This window comes from Chlamydotis macqueenii, chromosome 1, assembly GCF_036417535.1.
Source record: "Chlamydotis macqueenii isolate bChlMac1 chromosome 1, bChlMac1.mat, whole genome shotgun sequence".
NCBI lineage: Eukaryota > Metazoa > Chordata > Aves > Otidiformes > Otididae > Chlamydotis > Chlamydotis macqueenii.
The window spans coordinates 25,278,324-25,300,456 of NC_141556.1; the positions used below are offsets into that span (position 1 = coordinate 25,278,324).

Here is a 22,133-nt window from a genome sequence, read left to right on the forward strand (position 1 = left end):
AATGGCTTTGGCACTGGAAATTGCAACATCTGGAAATTGCCCCTGCCTTGGGACAAAGTAAAATGCAGAAAGCTGGGTGGAGTAGAAAAAGTAACCAGTAACCTCAGCTCCCAACTGTCTTTCCACATATCCACTCCCTAGTAGTTTGCTTCCAGAATAAATAACTCTTTTCTGCAGAAATAGACGTGCAGCTTCATGCAGGGAACTGGACAATGACACGCCAGTATTGAAAAATGATTTATAACCTGTAACTTCTTCTCTGGTTCAGTGAGCTGTCTACCTTTTCCTTCCTATTCTTGAGGGATTGAGCAACACAGAAGCGTGGCCAGCAGGTCAAGGGAGGTGATTCTGCCCCTCTGCTCTGCTCTCATGAAATCCCACCTGCAGTACTGTGTCCAGTTCTGGAGCTCCTAACATAAGAAGGACATGGACCAGTTGGAGAAGGTCCAGAGGAGGGCCACGAAGATGATCAGAGGACTGGAGCACCTCTTCTGTGAGGACAGGCTGAGAGAGTTGGGGTTGTTCAGCCTAGAGGAGAGGTGGCGCTAGGGAGACCTTATAGTGGCCTTCCAGTACCTCAAGGGGGCCTACAAGAAAGATGGGGAAAGGCTGCTCAGTAGGGCCTGTTGTGATAGGACAAGGGGTAAGAATGGTTTTAAACTAGGAGGTAGATTGAGACTAGACATCAGGAAGAAAATTTTTACCATAAGGGTGGTACAACGCTGGCACAGGTTGCCCAGAGAGGTTTTGATGCCCCATCCCTGGAAACATTCAGGGCCACACTGGACGAGGCTCTGAGCAACCTGATCTAGTTGAACATGTCCCTGCTTCTTGCAGGGGGGTTGGACCTTTAAAGATCTCTTCCAGTCCTAACTATTCTGTGATTCTCTGTGCTGCTGGGTTGTGCTGAAAGAGCAATTTTTGAACTTGCTAATATGGCTGAACCAGCTCCCTGCCTGTCTGCTGGTTTTCTCTTTTGTCATTGAGGTAGTCATGTTCTGCCAGTTCAGAGAGAACTGTTTACATCAGTTTATCAAAGCATTCCCCCTTTCTTTGTTTTCTACTATTCAGTGTTTCACAGCTTTACATAGTGTAGTTTTGCCATCTTGCTGGAGCGGCACAGCTGGCTGGGTGAGCTGGGCTGCAGGTTAGTATCTTTGAAGCCTTGTAAGAAAAATATCCACCATATACTGATGAGAGGCCTGACTCTACCAGCCTGTAGACCACAACCTCTTTGTAGTTTTGTACTCTTTATTCAGGCTTACTGTAGGTGAGAGGTCAGTGGTCTGAACATCTTGCCACTAATTGTTCTCCTGACTGCTGGCTCCTGCGAATTGGTGATGAGAGGCAACAGAGTTCAGAAAGCTCTTTGACAGGTGTGGTTGTTGCTGAGACATGACATGTCTTCACCTTTAGCACTGAGATCATAGGACAAAGGGAGCACGCTCCTCCAGCCACATGAAGAATTGCACAAGATTTCTTTGACAAGTAGGAAAATCAGAAGTTTGCACACATTGAATACGATGGTATTCATCTTGTGAATGAGTGCATGTGCCACGTGTAGATGTTTGACTATGCTGATTTTAACTAGAATTTGTTCTGACTTAAAATACCTTTACTTCTGTTCGTGATAGAGATTGTCCGTGTAGATGTAAACCTGCAACTTGCCACACATCCTTCCAGTAGCCTATCCTGGGGAATAACAAGTTCCTTTCTCTTGAAGTAGAGGAAAACTGACATCTGAAGGCACTGGTTTTGGGTTCTTCTGTGGATGGCTTCTTGTTTCAAGGCACTTGATGTTGCATGTGAGGGATTTTTTTTGTTGTTGTTTTTTTTTTTTTTCTGTTTTTTTTTTTTTTTTCCCACTGCCTAAGTTTTAGACTCTGTCTGATAAACCTCTTAAGTTCTGCACTAAGAAAACAATCTGAAGAAAAGAAAATCCATGTTTTACAGCCATACAATATAGTCCTTCCCCAAATCCAGCCGTTTTACTTCGTTGTCTTGTAGATGTTGATCACATCTGTTGCCTGTTTAGTCATCCTGTCCTTGGCCTTTGCATCTGTGTGGGGTTCTGCTCTGCTGATCAGGGTCCTGCCTGCAGACCCTGCTGTAGGCTGCACCTTCTGCCTCGGTCTCTGACGAATCAGTGATAAAAGCGAGCCCCGTTGTCCTGCCTGACAGAGACCAATTATGTTAATGGAATAATAAAGTGGTTATTAATATTACTGGATATCAGTAGGTCAAGAAGATACTTAGGTTGTAATTCTGCTGCCTCGGGGTGGTGGAGTCTTATGTCAAAGAGGAGAGAGTGTTTGGGTTTTTAGCCCGTTCCTAAAGCAATTGAAGGAATGTTGTTGATACAGGTTTTGTGCATCTGAGTCTGAGCGAGCTCAGTTGTGCTCCTGTATTTTCATTTAAAACCTTTTTGTTTTTAAATGGTCTTAAGCTAAGCACTATTAGAAAGTCAAGATCCATTTTTATAACTTCTGTAATTCCATTTATGAGGTCTAATACTAAAGATATGGAGTCATGGTCTGCATGCGCTCGTAAGGGCTCATGGGCTGTCCTGCTTTATTCCCCTTCTGTCTTTAATTAAAAAAAAGACATTTAAGATAACACTGTATAGGAAAAGAACTTGGCATTCATAAAGTAAAGTCTCTTGCAGTTGGAAAATGCTGTGCAATGTTCATCTGTATTGTAGCATTCCTGTAGTTCTCTAGATCAAAACGCACTTTTTTTTTTTAAAATAATCTCTACATAACTTTAAAAATTACTTTGAAGTTGAGGCATAACATTCATTTTTACTTTTTTGTAAATCAAAGAAACATTTAAAATTTAAAATAAAATACATCTTACCTGTTGAATATGATCACCAAGCTGGGTGGATGGAGGCGTTCAGATAAAGGCATTCTGCAGTCAAGGCTGGATGATGTGATGATTTCACTTAGGTTTCTACTTTTTTATTTTGTTCATATTCTTACTCTTATGCTTTGAATTTGTCGTGTTTTTGTTTATAGCCAAATGAAAAGAGGAAACTTTTTTTTTCAGTGCTGGCTTAGAACAAGCTTATGGTTGTTCAAACTACAGATGGTGTTTATTTTAATGTTGATATATTTCCGGGGGTGGGGAGGAGAGAGAAAGGAGCTTAGAATAATTCTGTTCACAGACTTTGAAATAAAATGAGTTTTTCTGCTCTAGCAGATTCTTTTTGCCTTTTTATAAGACTGATAAATACCGGTCTTTCTCTTAAAGATTATATTACATGTGGATATAATATGTGTGGTTATAAATATAATGGATATATTATGTCCATAATATGCTGTGAGTCTTCCCTTGTAGTACAGCCTTAGTATTCAGAAACATTTGTCTACTTTTCAAACTTTGTTGGTATTTATTTTCAAATTCTTGTGGAGTAGAATTATTTCTGTACTTGTATTTGTTTTTTCCTGTTTATTTCTCTGCTGACCATTTTCTTGGAAACTTTAAGCAATACAGCACAATCGCTGTGTCTTTGGCAAAGCGGATCTGGACACAAATCACTGAACATAGAGATACTGAGTTAAGTGAAGGCAAAAGGCTGTTTGCGTAATATCAGTTTTTCCTCCCTAGCATAGACCATGAGAACTATGTGGGGCTTCTGGTGATCTTCTTATTTATTGGCATTTCCTGTCTTCTAATACCAATAGTTTTTCAAAACATTTCTAAATATAGTGTTTTTGATGGTTTTAGAAATCATGGCATAAGACTGCAGAGTGTTAGAGATGCTGTAGCTTTTGTGATGGGGGTGTGGGATGGCTACTTGGATTGAAATGGTAGTTTATTATGTGTTTTCAACCATCCTTGTTGTAAAAAACATTTTTCCTAATATTTAATCTAAATCTACCTCCCTCTGTTTTGAAACCGCTACCCCTTGTCCTGTCACAGCAGGCCCTGCTGAAGAGCTTCTCCCCGTCTTTCCTGTAGGCCCCCTTTAGGTACTGGAAGACCGCTATAAGGTCTCCCCGGAGCCTCCTCTTCTCCAGGCTGAACAGCCCCAACTCTCTCAGCCTGTCCTCACAGGAGAGGTGCTCCAGCCCTCTGATCATCTTTGTGGCCCTCTTCTGGACTTGCTCCAGCTGGTCCATGTCCTTCTTGTGTTGGGGGCTCCAGAGCTGGACACAGTACTGCAGGTGGTAGAGCAGAGCAGAGGTAGAGAATCACCTCCCTTGACCTGTTGGCCACACTCCTCTTGATGCAGCCCAGGATGTGGTTGGCCTTCTGGGATGCAAGTGCACATTGCGGGCTCATGTTGAGCTTCTCATCAACCATCGCTCCCAAGTCCCTCTTCTCAGGGCTGCTCTCGATCCATTCTCCGCCCAGCCTATATTTGTGCCTGGGATTGCCTCGTCCCACGTGCAGGACCTTGCACTTGGCCTGGTTGAACTGAATTCAGAAGGGAAGTACTGATTACAGACTGTTATTTGTCTGAATGCCTCATGTATTTTTGAAAGTAACTGAAGACTCTTTCTTATGATGATAAGAAAAGAAGAAATGAAATAGAACAGTTTGGGTAATGTACTGTTTTTTCAAGCGAATTCTAATTTCAGTTCACTTAAAATTGGTTTTTTACATGCTTAATCTGCTTAGATGTTGTAAAACAAATTACTGTATTTCTAATGGATGTGTAGTATTTGATTAGTAAATATTATGATATTTACCTAGCCTGATTTTCATGGATACTGTGTCAGTGCTGGGGATGCCGAGCAGCTGTACCTGGTCAACTTTGCACTTCTGGAATCAAAAGAAGGGCGAAACTCAAGACACAGGATGCCCAGGCTCAGTGTAGCATGGGCCCACAGTGGCTGAGCATGACCATGGTGCAGAGCCAGCAACAGCAGAGCCGGTACAGCCCAGGGACAAGGGGTTGCTTGGGGTGGAGGTGGTAGCCCTTGACCACAGTCTGTAGGTTGTGGCCCGTTTTGACTTTACACAGTAGCAAGCTCTTCTCAAGAAGAAACCTTTTGTGCTGTCCTGCAGAAGACTAGCTCCATCCCAGCCAAAACCAGGACGTGGTTGCTTATAGGCAATGGTTTTTAGCATATTCTGAAATAGTCTCAGTTCAGGGGTTGATGTTTCCGTCACCATTGACTGTCACATGAATCTTCGGGATGCTGCTATGAGTGACAAATGTGTTACTACATTTCTGTAATGCATAGATTAAAGTACTGCAATAACCTTCTGTCTGTCCCGTACAGTTTATGCAGTATCTTACAAGGCCAAAATGCTTAAATCTTTTCTCTCCAAAGCACAGTTTGCTATGTTACGTTGCCAAATAACAGCTTGCACCCGAAAGTTGCTAGGACTCTGAAGCAATGCAGATGGAGTTGTTGACTTCTGCCACATAGCTTTAGGAAATCAAAGGCTGCTTAGATACAGCACTGATAAATACTTATGTCACAGATTGAAGGGTCAAAAGTTGAACAGAATTTGTAGTTGATTTGATGAAATTAATGGGTTTTTTTTTTTTTTTTTTTTTTTTGGAGCACTTGTTTAATGGAGTAACAAATGAAAGCAATACCTGAGAAATCCATCTTAAATCTTCTGTTTACTGTGAGTGTTAAGAATTAGGTATTCAGGACAATCATCATTGTTATTGGCTAGAAAATCTATGTTTTTTCACTGTTAGCTCATCACAAAAGTGCTTATTGGGCTGTAATTACAATGACATGCTTTTCTTTTTCCCTAGGTGGCTATTTTGAATGCAGTAGTGTCATTAGCTGGCTGAAGACTAAACATGAGAATAGCAGGTAAGTACTCTCAGTAAAATCAGACTTCTGTCACTTGTGAAGCAAATGCTATAGACAGCATTAACAAGTTGTGGCAATAAGGTTTTAAAATAAACTTAACAGGCATTACTGTTCCATGTAATTGCTGTTTAATGAAACTAATTATGGAGTTTGAGATGGTCTAAGAGCAAGCAGCTGGTTAAAATGCTTCAGCTGAACGACAGTGAATGGTTAAGGTGCTGTGACTTTATGTACTTTGGCTGTTAATTCTGTAAAATGATGACAGAATAAGAAAATGGCCAATTGAGGTCTTAAGTGATTTCTTCCCTGCCTCACCCCCCAACCCAGAGTGCTATGAACTATTATGGTATAGTGTCTGAAACTGCCTGAATGGTTACTGGGAGTTTGAAAGCTATAAAAGCATTTTCATAGAGGTAAGTTACTGTAGTACAGAGTTTACAAAACTGATTTTGCTTGACAGAAGGTGTAGTGATTGTAAAAATAAAATCTTTGCCAATATAACACTACAAGAAGATATTAAACATTTCCTTGCAGTAGAATAGCCTGTGTGGCAGTTGAATGTTTTTGAGTTTCGGATGCATTGCACTTTTATCAATAGTTGCGGTGTTATGTTGCAGAAGGAGCAACTGTTGGCTGTTTTAGGAGAGAATGACACATTCTTTTCTAAGAGAGTTGCGCATTAACCTTCTTAATGCGTGAAATTAGTCCTGATTTTTGTCACTACTTCTAAATTTGTTTTATTATCCTCAATGTGTATAAATGAGAGAAACCTGATAAAGTAAATCTGATAAAGAAATGGAAAATGCTGCAATTTTTAGAAGATGGCTAAATGCCTTTTCCAAACCTCTTTTTTTTTATCTTTCATCTAACTACTTCTGTTGCTACAGCCCACAGACAAAGAAGATGCAGCTGTACCTAGAGAATGTTTAACCTGCAGCAAATGGACTGGTTTTGGTTCAAGCACTAAAAGAATTTTCTAGGAGATACTTTGCCTCTCCCTTAGAGGGAGTGCTCGTAGTTCGGTTGAAATGCTCAAGATGTGGAGTGGGGGGGTTGGTTAGCTCTCAGACCAAGTTCTTGTTCGCCTTGCCTACTGTCTGCTGAAGCAACATGCTCTCCAAGTGCCACTTGCCAGATGACACATTCCAAAATCTGGTACCGTCTTGTCTTTTTAGGCAGTGTTGCTTTGAAAAAACCTTTTCTCCACTTCTTAATATATGTTCAGATCATCTGTTTTTTCTTGTGCTTACACGATTCACTTTTCTTCAAGTACAATAGGAGTTCCAGCATAGTATTTTTAAATTAAATTTGCATCTGTGTTTTGTTACATAGCGTTTATGTGCTCACACGTATGAGAAGGGAAACTAGGAGAAGATCAAGCTACAAGCAAATGCACAAGTTGTATCTCTTTCTTGATCTTTCTTTTCTTTTTCTATCTCCTTATCTTTTTTTAGCCTTTTGGAAGAATTGATTAACATCTCTCATCCTTCTGAAGGCTGAGTAGTTTGTCTATTTTAAGATTTTCTGAACAGCCCATCACAGCAGCAGTGAGAGCTCTGCAGGAATACATAAGTTTGGGGTTTTTTTCTGAAAGATTTATTTGGCTGGCAGTCTGAGAAACAGAAGCATGCTGTAAGGTTGCTTCTTCCAAGCAGTTTGACATACTGGGGTGAGACAGGAAGGCACGATGTTCATCAGATGCCTCCTCACCTAACTTCTGCTCTCAGTCTGTTGGTATTTTACAATAAACTGAGTGGAGTATTCTGTATAAATCTGTTTTAAAATTATGCTGAAAAATGATGGGGTTCATGGCAGTACCATATACATCTGAAATGGAAACTCGGGTGTAAATTGCTGTGGTTGTGTGCTTCCGGGTCTTTTCACAGGAGGTGGCTTGACCGCTTGGCACTGGGGAAAGTTAGGCGTGTAAAACTTAAAGCTACCTGAGGCCTCAACATATTAAAAGGGGGAGGGGAGAGGTGCTGCTTTTTATTACTTTTTAAATTAGTTCTCCTGAATCTTCAGACTCGCTCAGTAATTTAAATTTCTTGAAAAAGAGATGAGATTTTTTTTTTTTTTTTTTTTCTGGTTGGCTGGTTTTTGGAGTCTTTTAATGTAATGACTGACCAAAGCAGCTGAGCTGCGGTATGTGAACAGACCCCTAATCACTGAGTCTTGGCCGTACATCAAAATAGAGGTAGCTCAATTTGAGGGGCTGGGTGGGAGGGGAAGAGGGGTATTTTGAACAGTGAGGAGACAGGTCCATGTGGCTGAGAAGAGGGAGATGGGATTTCAATGGAAAAGCCTGTGGTTTCTCCTGGCTGCTGAGCTGAGTTGGTGTACTGTGGTGTCAGACAAGCACGAAGGGTACGTGTTTGGTGTAGTAAGCTGGTGGAGTGGCTCACTTCCATTCTACATTATAATGTCCATTTCGTAGAGATTACTTCTATCTAGTGAATCCACAAATGAGCATCCTGGCTGAGTTCCCTTCAGTGTAATCTAATGCACATTCCTCATGTTGTTAATTTTGGTAAAAATGCTACCGTTTGCAGATAACTTTTTGAAACTTTTCTCTGCTTCTGAATAGGTGCTGCGAAGTTGGTAGTAGTCGTAGCAATATTTTTATTGACGTTTTATGTCATATCTCAAGTGTTTGAAATAAAAATGGATGCAAACTTAGGACACATATTTGGTAAGTAGTGACTTTTTCTCTGGACACTTATTAATATTTACTTGAGCCATAATCAAGAAATTCATTTTGCTTTAAGCTTGACTTAGGCTCTTACACTGAAGAATTCTGTATTTTTTTTTTTAGTGTGTGTACTTTTTTTTATATATATTGCGCATATATATATAATGTGTGTATTAAGTTATTTTTCTGTATGAAATATTTAACCTATGCTCTTCATCAGATTGATTCTTCTGCATGCCAAGTATGCGTAATTTTACCTGCTTTTTATGTTTACTGGTACTTAGTCTTAGTCTGGAGTTGTAAACTAGGCAACTTGATGTTTCTGGAACTCTGCACTCTGCCTTTCTCCTGCTTAAGCAATTCAAAATTTATGTTCTGGATGGGCTTTTTTGCTTGCACAGGTATACTGTCATGTACAATTGAACGTGCAGTTATCAAAACATTTCTGATGTGCCCAGGTTCTACACAGAAAAGAATTAGCAGCAGAGGTGACTTAAGATTCAGAGTGTATGTTTTGAACCAACTTTATCTTTAAAGGAGCTTTTCATTACAAAAAAAACCCCACCCAATTTTAGGTATGTGAGTAGGATTCATTTTATTTAACTCCAGATTACTACAGTATGAGCTGACATTTGAACCAGTCACCATTTTTAATAATCATTGAAAAGACACAGGTGTCATTAAATATTACAGATGTATTGTAGCTATGTGCATGATGAGGTCACTTATGTCTCTTCCTGTCCCAAGAAAGGGAGTAATGAATGGTTGGATTCAAATACACTTGAGTTGCAGGCTTCCAGTGTTAGGTGAAATGTTCACCCCATCCTAGTGAAACTGTAAGAAGGGAATTAATTTCACTTCAGTGCCCGCACCTCCACAGATCCCTGGTGGTTTTGTATCTCCATGGATCTTTGTTAACTGGAGAGTCATAAATTAAGGCAATACTTCTAAATGTGGTCCCTGATCACTTTAATTCTTCTATCGTGTAAAGGTTAATGTTTTATATTGGAACATAACGTTGAGATGTATTTGATACTTCATTTCAACCAACCTGTTTTTATAGGGGTACAGAAAGGTTTTTAATTTATAGGATATTTTATAGCAGATGACACTTTAATAGTAACATCTTGTAAAACTTTCTTTTTGCATTCTAGCTAGATCAGCACTGGATGCAGCTGCACGCTGTGAGTGTTTATATGCATGTGTTACTGCTGTGACTTGCTTTTGCTAGTAACAGAAAGACTGTTGAATTTTAATAGTTAAGAAAGTCTTAATTACACTTGAAATGCAATCAAACTAATTTTCCTCTTTTCCTGATTTTCCTAAATATCTGTAAAGTCTGTTTCACTTGTAGTTTTATCTTGTGGTTTTGCTGACAGTGCCAGAGCAAGCAGCAGGGTGAGAACAAGAAGTAGATTAATGAGGTACTGCAGGAACGTAGATTATTTTAAGCTGCTCTGAAACTGCAGATGAAATGCTCCTGTCTTTATTCCTTTCCTTGAATTCCTTCAGGAAACTGGTATTTCTCTGTTAGCCTACCTGTGGTGATGTCTCTAAAATCCTGTTTTATTTCATTTTGAAAGCTACAAAACCTCCAAGATACAAATGTGGGATCTCTAAAGCTTGTCCTGAAAAGCATTTTGCATTCAAAATGGCAAGTGGAGCAGCAAATGTCGTTGGACCTAAGATCTGTGTAGAAGATAATGTGTAAGTATTTTTGCCTGTTGTCTCTACGTATCTCTTTCAAATGCTGTCTTGGATCACTTCGCACACAAAAGCAGCAATTTAAATAATTCTTCATAGGTTTTGTTTTGCCAATGGTTTGGCCACGTGAAAAGGTTGCATCACAGTATAACTTAATCTCTGATGAAGCATGCTTAATACTCTGCAGTAAATGCAGACATGTACACTACTTTAATACATGCAAGATAGCTTACACTTTATTTCAGGTTTATAGACTTAATGATTAGTTAGACTTTGCCAAGTCAGATGTAAACTTGCCTCCAGGTAACTTGTTCTTGTGCCTCTAACAGTAATTCAGTGAACAATTGTATTTTCAAGTAATTACTCGTAATACTTTTGGTTAAATGTCATCTGCTAAAACTGTGCTGTGGAATTGGTTTTTGCAAGTCATCTTTTAAACTATTTCCATAGTATCAGTGTCAGAACGTATTTTTCACTTTTCTTTAAAAGATGACTTTGAAAGGGAAAAATAGTATTTTAATGATCAGTAGTTATTTAATTATGCTGATGATAATGAAAGTTAATAAACTTAATTATGAAATGAGGAAGGGAACTGCTTGAAACAGTTAGGACTTAACACCAATATTTCTAATAACCATATTTGTAACATAGTATTATGGGTAACATAGTGCCTGGAGTGTTTAACTGAATACCTTTCAGTAATCTCCATAATGAGAATATTAATTTTTTTTTTTTTTTAGACTTTCGTTTTTTGCTCTTAGGTTGTTCCTGCTCATCGTCACCCAGAGTGTGCAGCTTTGTATAACAATCTATCCACTTAATTCTGCATGTCACATGTCAGAAAAGACATGATGTTAGCGTTGTCAGAAGGAGATTTTTTTTTAATATCAGTCACACTTCCAGGCCTTTGCCTTCCATTTGTGTTTACAGTACTCCAGCTTAGCTGTTTCTCAGCCCACGCTGTGTTAGTATGGAGCAGTTCAGATAGCACATACAGCAAATGGGAACTCTGTGAACAGCGTACACCCTGTAATATAATTCGTAGAATAATTAATCTATAAGAGAATAAAAAGCATTCGTTTGTTTTCCATCACTTTACTGTCTGAAGTAACACCGTAAGATTAGTCTTACGTGATCTTAAAGAGAAGACTATATTTTTAGCATTGACTCTGGCAATTAAATGTAGCGAAGTTGAAATGGGAGCTTTTTTCCCCTGACAGTTGAACATGTGCAGCATCTTACCTTTGCATTATTAGTAGAAACGGGAGCACCATTCAAATTTCAAACAATTCTTCTGTGAGGCTGACTTAGTTCAAGCTTTCTCACTTGTGTAGGAGCGTGTTTGCATCACGGTGCAGTCAGGGAGCTTGTGCAAAGCGAGCATGAGCTCACCATTGGCACGTACTAACTAAAAGCTTCTAGGTTCTGCTTTCTATTCTTATCTTTGGTTCACTTTGTGACCTTGGACAGTCTTATCTAATCTCTCTGCACAGTGGTTTTGTTGGTATTGCCATCTTCTTGTTCTGGTTGCTAGGAAGCTTAATATCTGTGAAGACTTAGGGCTATTCACTGATTAAAAGTTGTGGGAGTGCAAGTAATATTTTAACCTCAGGGTTAGGGTAGGGTTTGATTTTTTTTTTTAATGTCTCACTTACTTGTTAACTAAGAAGAGGTTGTTTTTCCTGTCAAAAAGAAAAACCCCTGGATGTTTCACTGAAGAAAGAGATGAAAATAAAGCAGTTGCTGGCAAGAAATCTATTCTTTTAATATTAGTGCACAGGTATTGGAGTTTTAAGTGCAGTTTCCCTTGGCAAAAGTCTTCCTGAATTCCTTCAGAAGAGGACTTGTAATGTCTGTTTAAAGGTCCACCAGAAAATGTGCTTCATTTTATATGATCTCCTGCTTTGCTCGTAAGATGTTAGATTTCTCTTTCAAAAACTCCCATAACTTGTTGATTGTGAATTGTTGGAAGAATTGTAAAACTGATGAACGGCTGCCCTCCTGTGAGAAGGCTGTCACATTACAGCCTGTAGTGTTCATGGCTTGGTGCACAAGCTGTCTCAAGTGTGTAAAGTAGTATCTTAGACCTCTGAAAGAACTTACTTCTTCTTCGGTAGCTCCTTTTTTAGTGATATTTTGTGAGCTCACTTCTGCAAAATATTTTTTTCTGATTACTTTGTATTCATACTTCCAAGACAAGGAAGTGGGGACAAGTTTTCATAATTTATGAATGAAATTTGCAATATAGGGGTTTTTTTTTGCTGTGTATTAAACATAAAGATGCCACTTGGTTTATGATAGCACAAAAGGTGCTGATATAATTCAGACTGCATTTAATTTTTCAGTTTTTCTTTTTAATTATATAGATATTTTAGTGTGAAATAAGAATTCTGCTGTATAGAAGTTCAGTTATAGCCTTGTTCTCCTATATTGGAAGGATATTATCCAAATTATTAAAAAAAAAAAAAAAAAAAACAGTAGTCATCAAAATACTAAATATGGTAGTTACTACTTCATGGGCGTTTTAGAAAAAGGGGGAATATTGCCATCTTCCCTACCTGCAACTTCTCCATGCAGTTTTACTGTTTCTATTAGGAAGGCAGTTGCATGCTTGTGCTGCAGTAACCTTATAGCAGAATGTCACACTACCTTCCTTTAATAAGTAGTACTTCTTGTACCCATGTTTTGAGGCTTTTTTGTTGTCTGAAATCCATTATAACTTTTGTTATGTATATGTGAATTTTCAGTGTCTAGTCACTTCAGTATTGGATATTTTTGATTGGCACGTAATAACAGAGAATTTTGTGGTTTAAATAAAAGGAAGTTCTTATTGGTAAATTAAATGCCCACTAAATTTTATATGAGTGGAGGAATGCGTTCAGAACTTCACAGGGTTTTAAAATTTGTTTTCAGTCTTTGTGCCGTGTTTCTGCTGCTTAGAATGGATGCTCAGCCGTGACCTGAAAATCATGTGCTCAGAGAAGAAATGATCCTCCAGTGGGTAAAATACTTGTGGAACTCACTGCAAAGCAGAACTGAGTTCTCTATTTCAGCAGAAAATTGCAGGTCTTCTGTTTCAGAAGTTACTGAATTGGAGAAACTTTAATCGGATTTTTTGGCAGATTATACAACTTAGGGGGCTAACAGAAGAATATGGACTCTTTCATCTTGGATTACTAGTTCTTTAAAACTTAAGTGGCTGTACCAAGAGTTACCATTAACGAGTAGTCTTTTGTGGCCTCTCTGAGCTAACTAATACCGAGTCTATTCCTAATGGTTATCTATTATATTTGACATTCCTCTAAATGTTGGCTTCTGTCTTCATCCTAGATGAAAAAGATGGCATCAGAGAGGAAGATTTTTGTTATACTTTTGTGACACTGTTTCTTGTTTCTAGCCTGTCACTAATAAGTTAGCATGAGAAAGCTGATGTTCCAGTTGTGTGTCTAAGGATGCGGTCCTTCTAAGTGTTGCATAGAAGAGATGTTCAGACATGACCTGAAAATCATAAGGTTGCAGAAGAAATCTGAAAAAAGTTTTGAACATAACAGGGTTGTAAACATCTGCAGCCCCTTCTTAGAGCAAGCTAATGAGGTTAATGAAATCCTGATCAGGATGGAATTAAAGCATTTGATAGTGTGTTTTTGGTTAGTGAGATATGTGCTCCTGTATGCTTATGCTGAGGTGCTTTCTTGAATGTCAGCTAAAGACTTCATCTTTGTTTTAATTTATGTGATAGTTTCAACCCTTACTCCTCTTTCTCCTTGTTGGTGTTAACTGTCTTAATCCTAGCTTCAAAATGTTAATGCTGAGATGTTTGAGGCCTGGAGGCAGAACAGAGATCATTATACAGTGCCAGTGAAAAGGGATGAGGAGGCCTCTAAGCTTCCTCTCACTGGAGTGGTACACCCATCGTGGTCCAAAACAGCACAGCACCCTAGCTGACAGTCTTGATGTTGCCATTAGCTCTTCCTTACGGCTCCGAAGGGCTTCCATTTCACAATGTGTCTGTAATTTCCAGCTCCTTTGCCATTGTAAGTTTGGCCAAGTAATTGCTGTCATAGATTGTGATGGTTTTGTGAGGATGTGGAACTGTACTCCAAAATTATATTCAACTTTTGTTTAAGTGCAATCAGTGCATGAATTATTTTTGTTGGATTTAGATTTCCTATTTTAGGTACAAGTAGCTAACTGCTTTGACTTTCTTGTTTCTTAGTGTGATGCTGCAACATTAAATTTAAATACTTATGTTCAGTTAGCTTTAAACTGAACAGAACACATTTTTGTTCATCATGTGCTTATAGAAAAAAAATCTTAATGTTGGTTATGTGACTGTGCTAAGCTCTTCAGATTGTTTCAGGCTCTTTAACTACAAGAAATTTTCTTAAATACATTAATAGCACTCTATTTTTGGTGACACTTTTAATATACAAACATACTTGAAACCAAGATGATTAATTGATCAAATAATCAAATGAAATGGGTTACGACTGGGGATATCTGATGTATTATTATTCTCAATTCAGTGGTGCAATAGGAGCACATAGATTAGTTCAAGGAGACTTTGCTTCATTTAAGTGCTTGTGAATGTGTGGTCTTTCAACTATGTATTTCTTGGAGTTTGATTGTTGATATTTAAAAACTGGAAATAATTCACATCAGAAAATTGTCCTGTTAAAAATAAAATTTTCTTTTGTTTCAGTTTAATGAGTGGAGTCAAAAATAATGTTGGCAGAGGAATAAATGTGGCCTTGGTCAACGGTAAGTGACATTTTAAGTGAGCAGATTGTCTTAATTTTCAAATTGTTTCTGAAATTTAAGATGAAGTATTAAGGGATGCTGAAAGGCAAGCGGGAGGAGAAAAGGAAGTATTGAGTTTATTTATACTGAGATAATGTCACGTCTTGACACTTACACCTTTTTGTTAGAAAGTAGAAAAACTCTGTGTTTTTTGTTTCTAAAAATGTGTGGTAAAAATAGTAATATGGACTGCTGTGGTGACTGTCTCTGTGATACAGCAGATAAATTCCTAATGCACATATAAAATGGAAAAAGACATGAGATGCACGCTGCTAATTTTGACTTTTGTATATTGCCATGGCTAATAAAACTTTGTAGACTAAATTCTTCTGTTGCTCTCTTTTCAGCAAAACTTAACAATTCTCTTACTACATGGAAGGAGCTAGTTCTTAATATCCTAGCTTGAAATCAGTATATTTGATTAGTCCATATTTTAGATCTTGTCTGTAAATATACCACATTATGCAATTGTGTTCAGGATTTCATTAAAACCAAACAAATTTACCTGTTTGTCACCCTGAGGGCTGAACTGAACATCAGGACTGGCAGATTTGTCCTTAATGTGCAGGAAGCGATTCCTTGTAGCACTGAGATAGCACTTTGTCATTTCACTGCAATATAAATTCATGTTATTTTTGGATTGTAGTCAGTTTTACATCGTTTGAAACACGACTTGAACAATGCTTGCCTAATCCTGTTTTGCCCTCCAAAGTTGTCTCAGTGTGCCCAAAACTAAAATACATGCCTTTGTATTATATAGCTACCAGTCTTTGTCTTCTAAACTTTAAATGAATGTATGTATTAAAAAGAAAACTCTACCTTCCATCAAATAGTGCCTCTGTAGGCAGCATAGTAAAAAAAAAGCCTAAGGAGATTACTGTATCATCCACTTTCTTCTGTTTGTTCTAAGTGTTTAAATCGACTGAGAATTTCCGGTCTATAGCAAAACATGCAGTGTAATTTTAATCTATCTTACTTTCCATGGGGCACTAAAGGCAACCTATAGCTGTACTATCTATTTTTGCAAAAACAACTTTAAAAAAGGCAAATATATGAAGTGAATTCTCTTTATTGATTTTAGAGGCTGTGGGCTTTTTTGTTTTGTTTTATATTCCACTTGAAGCCAAATTAGAAGTTTGCAGCTTCTCTCTTTTTTTTCCTTCACCTTTTCACAAACTACTATGCTGTTTAAGGAGCAATCCTCATAAAAGAGAAGTTACCATACTAACTGATTTGTATGGTGCCTTCTGCACACTTTCTCTGAAAGAGTCATTAAGAGGAGCTGGGGGCATGTTGTCTGTAAAATATTTTTTTATCCTTGACACCAAGTATTTCTTTTTCTCCAGGTAAAACAGGAGAACCATTAGACACTAAATTCTTTGACATGTGGGGAGGAGGTAGGTGCAGTTACCTTAGCTGGTTAGAGAGAAACAACTTAAATGTCTCTTCTTTTTTTTTCCTCTTTTTCTCAGACTCCATTTGCTGTGGTGGTTTCAGGTAGTAGTTAAGGGAGTGCTTCACCTCCACCTTCTGTAATTGCAAGTATGCAACTTTAAAGAGACATAAATAGTTGAGGTGGGAGGGAATGGTATGGTTAATCAAACATACTTGTTCTCCCAGTAGTTCCTCCTAGTGGTTATGTCTTTACACAATATGGATTAAACACTTCTTATAAAACGAAAGAGTTCTCTGATGCATTTTATTTTTCTCCCATTTAGCATCTTTTTATAAATTTATAAGTACATTTCCAGATATTCTTAAACAGAATGTCTGTGCAGGAAGGCGTTGCAGGAGTTTAATAACAAGCAAGCGCTCTATATTTAAACAGTTTTGTGTTCTCTCTCTTTTCAGATGTGGCACCATTTATTGAATTTCTGAAGTCCATTCAGGATGGAACGATAGTGTTAATGGGAACATATGATGATGGTGCAACCAAGTATGTCATTGATTTATACAGTAAATACTGCTTAGACTTTGACATGCTCTTTTGTACTGAAAAAGCATAATTATCACACCATCACTTTTGATAAAGTTTTGTTCTTCCAAAATGATGAATTTGAAACTGTGCTTTCAATTTGTTAGTTTTATAATACTTATGTGATTTGGGGACAACAAGGATTGAATTAAAACTAACCAAGTGTAATGTGTTCTGTGTGTATTTACCTAGAGGAGTGTTAGGTGTATACTTTGTGATCCCAGCAACAGAGAAACAACAAATTGCATATTAATTTAGACCCATTAGCAGAAATATCACAAGTGTTGTTTGAAAATCTGAAGAGGGTAGAGATTAATAGTGCACTAATTAGCAATTGCTGTATCAGTACACATAGGTTTTTTTTCTCCTCTGAGAAAAGATGTTAAATGCAATAAGAAGACAGTGTAGGACCTATGGTCAGTCCAACAAATTGCTTACTCATAGCTATGAAGAATATATTTGCATGTCATGCAATGTGGTTGTTTTTTTTTTTTTAAACTATACTCTTATTCTCCCTGGCTCCTGAAGACCCTGTAGGTTTCCAACTGCTCTATTAGAGTTTGTCCTCACCTCTTTTTTTGAATGTATACTGCCACGGATATGTAAGCTTTCTGGAGATGTGCTGTTTTTTCTATTCCTAATAGCTTGTTCTGTTTCATGCTAGTAAATTCAGATATGTCCAGACATCAGAACATCATGGTGAGAACATACTCTGGTGGAAATTGGTCTGTTCCACCCAGCACTTTTTTTTGGATCAACTCCAAGACAGAGTTCGGTGGTTGCAGGGGTGCAGAGACCATTTCCAATAAACCCTGCCTGTATCCTTCCTTTTGAAGGCTGAGAGGTTACTGGTGTGTGCCTCATACTTGTTGGTCTCAGTGTTTGTTTGGAACTTTTCCACCTTAAAGCTGTTCAGTATACTAATGTAGACATAGCCTAAGAGGTTTTAATTCTCTTTAAGCATTATCTTCCAATCTTCCCAACTTCGGTCAGCTTTAATAGATTCTAAAAATTATTGTAGAATTTGTATTGTAATCTGTTCCTCACTTAAGTCATCCTATCCAAAGGATTGCTTTGAAGAATTAAAATTAAGATTTTTTTTTTTCCTGTTTCCTCTGGTTTAATAATAAACTTTTTTTCTAGTGTGTTCTGTACATTTTTTCCTCTTTTGGTTCAGTTTTTTTTATCTACAACTTGTCTATATCTTTGATATAGGAGCAGCTTTCCTATGACAAACTCCTGATTTTGCAGTGTGCAGTAAATAATTCAGTGTCTGTATGTTCACTGCTTTTAGGAGAAGAAAGCAATTTAATGTTTGGGGTTTTTTATTCCAAAGCTGGATCTCCTGTCTGTTTTCCTGTTGACTTGTTTTGTTACTCTTCTCTTTGCTCTTTTTCCTTTCTTCTTTGTTTTAGATAAGTACAGTTTGTTTCGTTAATCATGTCACAGCTGATGTTCTCGAAAGCTGTATGTAGATATATCAGCTAATCAAGAAGGTGAACCTGGCCCGTTCATCCTGACAGTTATTGATTTTTTTATTTATTTTTTTTTTAATATAAGCTGCCCTAAATGCTCTAGAAACTTGAAATGTGGGTTGTGCAAATAACTTCCAAAGAACTTAGTCATTTTCATAATTTTAGCTGAAGTGAGTCATACAACCATATCTCAGTTAGTAGTAATAATCAGAAGTTATGTGTGTTAGTAATTGGGCAAATAGAGTAACTGAAAGGAAGAAATAAAAAGCTGTTACTTTGAGGCTTTGGAATGATAACTTATCATCCTACAGAATCGTTTTCCCTTCTGTACTAAAATTATCCTACTGGGACCTGTAGGCATTGAACTGTGTTGTGGGGCAGGATTCTGAATTTTGAATTAATTGACCCAAGCAGACAAGAACTTCTTTCACATATTGAGGTCACTCTTCTAATCTAAAATAGCTTTTACTTTATCTAGACTTCAGCCTGAGCCTGCAAACAATGTTTTCTTTAAAGGTTAACTTTTTAGTTGCTTGGAGAATTGCGAACATAACTTGAGATGTATGTATAAATTCTCACAGGAGAGGGTTCTTGGCTTTTGTTAGTGTACTGATAGGTTTGTATGCTGATTTCTTGAGGTTAGAATATTGAAGAGCAGCACTCATTACATCAGGTGGTTTCAGAACTAGCCTTATCTGATTGTGAAATATAGATCTTGCCCAATATTGACTGTCTTAAACTGTATTTAATCAGATTAAAGCTGAATGGTCCTTTGAACAATGAAAGCTCTAAGAGCGTGTATTTTATTCACGTACTGAACTTCTCTGTTTTTTTGAAGGCTTAATGACGAAGCACGGAAACTGATTGCTGATTTAGGAAGCACATCTATTACTAACCTTGGCTTTAGAGACAACTGGGTCTTCTGTGGTGGAAAAGGGATTAAGACTAAAAGTCCATTTGAACAGGTCTGTGATTCTGTAACTTACTGGAGTTTAACAGCTTACATTACTAAAGGTGTACATGTTTTATAAATACCACGCATTTGTTTGAGATGGGTATCTGTTGCGGTAGTGGCATACAGTGTTATTTTCGAATTTATTCCTTGACTAGCCTCCTCCTTTCAAGTATACATAAAAGATTATTTGGTGATTCACAAATTAAGGAAAAAATCTTATATGGAGTAGATCATAGTATCGCGATAACTAGATTATTTATCTTTTTTTAGTGAATGAAATTAAACTGAAGAATTAAAAATGTACTGCCAAACAGTTGTATTTTAGATGCACTAATAATGGTAGACCTCTGCCAGCTAAGTGGTAGTTTCCAGTGGTCCAGTTTACTCTTCTGGCAAAAGTTATTGCTGCCATAGCAAAATTTGTGAAATAGATTATGTTAAAAATCAGTATATGCCATTGTTCCTTTTAATTATGAATAAAGATAGTTCTGTACTTTTGCCAGCTTTGCAAGGGAGTGGGAACGTAGTGCAGGAGCAGTGGCACACTCTTGGAGGCAGTAATGTCTTACCTGACTGCAGGTGGTTGTTTGGTGTGGAAAAATAAACCCCTAATTAAAAAAAAAAAAAAGCTGAACATTCAACATGAAATGATGTTTGTAAAATTCTGAATATTCATTTTCAGTGCCTTGTAAACTTAGTATTCTTCTTTATTTTTTCCTAGTGGTTCATGCTTTTAATACAGTTGGTCTCTTTCTTCCTTGTCTGTCTTCCTAAATAAACATCCGTAATGAATTTTTAAAAATATTTTGCAAGTTTTTAACTGGGGAAAAAAAAATCGCAGTATTTAAAACATATTTTCCCAGTTTTTAACTGTTTTAAGCATACATTTGTCTGGGCAAGTTACATTAAGTGGTGAATGCTGAGAGGTTGTTACATTTGGTACAAACCGTGAGAGGCTAGTAGTGATGTCTTCTCTTTGTTCAGTGATGGTTTCTCTTTGTTCATGACCTGAAAATAGCTACATAAAATATCTTTTAAAGCTGTAAGTTAAAGCAACAGGATAAATGACTTCACATTAATGGTAGATTGATGTTTTCTATTTGCAGCATATAAAGAACAACAAGGACACAAACAAGTATGAAGGCTGGCCAGAAGTTGTTGAGATGGAAGGCTGTATCCCTCAGAAGCAAGACTAAATGAAAACTAAAGGAAAGGAGAAAGAATGTGGAAGAAAATGCACTTTCTGCTATTATTAGGGAGAGGGCTATGAAGGAGACTGTACTGTAAATAATATTTTTAAAGCATGCAACCATCCTGTCGGTGTGTGCATGAGCACTGACATTTTGAATATTGGGATATTATTTATTGCTAACACACATAGAAGTCCTTTTTGTAAATATGTCCAAAACAAAAGAAACATCAAATCATTTCTATGCAGGTTTCTTAAAAGCACAGTATTTAGTTTGCCTGTGGTAAATAATATCTTGTAGATCAACTGGCTAATAAATTGCATATGCGGATAATAAGCAGATCCTGACAAATGTTGTACTGTCCTCTTAACAGCGTAATGTTGCTGTGAGTATGTAACTTTTGTGGAATATGTAGATTTTAGTGATAAGTTAATAAAGAGCTTTAATTTTTTTTATCCTCTGCCTTTTTAATGGCAGCATCACTTTTTATTAAAGCTATTTGGTTATTCTAATACTAGGTGCTCCAGAAATTTACTTTGTAGTCCCCCATCAAAACTGACTAATCAGCAAAGGAGAAATACATGATACTGTAATACAGGTATGCCATGAGAAGCACAATATAAATTATTTTTATTAGGGGAAGAACAAAAGTAAATATATAAAGAGTGTGCATAATATTTAAAAGCAGCTTGGAAGGATTTGTACTTGACTTGAAAATAGTGTTTATTTTATAGAAGAGACTTGGCGTGTTAAGCAGCGGTACCGTGGCAAACTTGTTCAGTTTTTATTGCAATTTTTGCCCTGCTGCTTAACCATCCATTCTACCTATGGCTGTTCAGCTGGAGTGGCTAGTCACAAAGTAAATGTGCATAATGGAGTAGTTCTAACATTGGGAATGGATTTCACAACACAAGCAGCTTGTTACAGAAAGCAGTCTATCTTCTGAGATTTGTTCTGGAGTGCACAATTATACGCCTTTACCACTTACGTTACATCTAATGTGAGCTGAGGCAATTTGTTCTTACGGGGAGATGTTAGAGAAGGCATTGTATCTTGGGTTATGCAATCTGTGACAATCTGAACTGACAATGTTTCCTTTTTTTTTTTTTTTTTTTTAATGGGAAAAAGATGGACCAAGTTGAAGTGGCCTTATTCTTTAGCTCTTATCAGAGCTGTGAGAAAACATTGCTTTATTTGGAAACTTCTGTTTCTTTTAAGTAGGGCCAGCTTGAACTTTTGCTGCAACTAAGTTAGTATGGTATAACTGATGGTGTTGGTATTCACAAAATAGGAGCTGACACAGAATTGGGTGTAATCTCTTGGAGCTTTGTCATGAGTTCTGGTATAATCTTCAAAAACTTTGAGCTGGTGCCATGGGGCAAAAGCCACAAAGGATTTTTCAGGAACCCACAGTGCAAGTTGAACACAGTGGCACTCAAAATACTACTATTGTTTATGTATTCTGAAACAAATTTAATTCTGTGCACTAAAAATTTAAAGCAATATTGGGAATTAATTTGTAAGTCATAAATAAATAACCTGTGATATCAGAGTAA

At 37.4% G+C, this 22,133-nt stretch overlaps 1 protein-coding gene across 3 annotated transcripts in view; it reads left to right on the forward strand.

Annotated features, from left to right (window-relative positions):
• The window catches only part of FAM3C (FAM3 metabolism regulating signaling molecule C), a 31,364-nt gene extending 9,231 nt beyond the window's left edge, over positions 1–22,133 (forward strand). For 2 of the 3 annotated variants that reach the window (XM_086747333.1, XM_086747342.1), the window contains exons 2-10: positions 5,726–5,786; positions 8,374–8,478; positions 9,633–9,662; positions 10,062–10,185; positions 14,885–14,943; positions 16,329–16,379; positions 16,834–16,918; positions 19,271–19,397; positions 20,494–22,133. In XM_086747333.1, coding sequence (XP_086603459.1) covers positions 5,774–5,786; positions 8,374–8,478; positions 9,633–9,662; positions 10,062–10,185; positions 14,885–14,943; positions 16,329–16,379; positions 16,834–16,918; positions 19,271–19,397; positions 20,494–20,583 — 684 coding nt within the window. In that variant the 5' untranslated portion in view covers positions 5,726–5,773 and the 3' untranslated portion in view covers positions 20,584–22,133. The remainder of the gene's footprint in view (positions 1–5,725; positions 5,787–8,373; positions 8,479–9,632; positions 9,663–10,061; positions 10,186–14,884; positions 14,944–16,328; positions 16,380–16,833; positions 16,919–19,270; positions 19,398–20,493) is intronic. The other variant, XM_086747350.1, reaches the window with a different exon arrangement.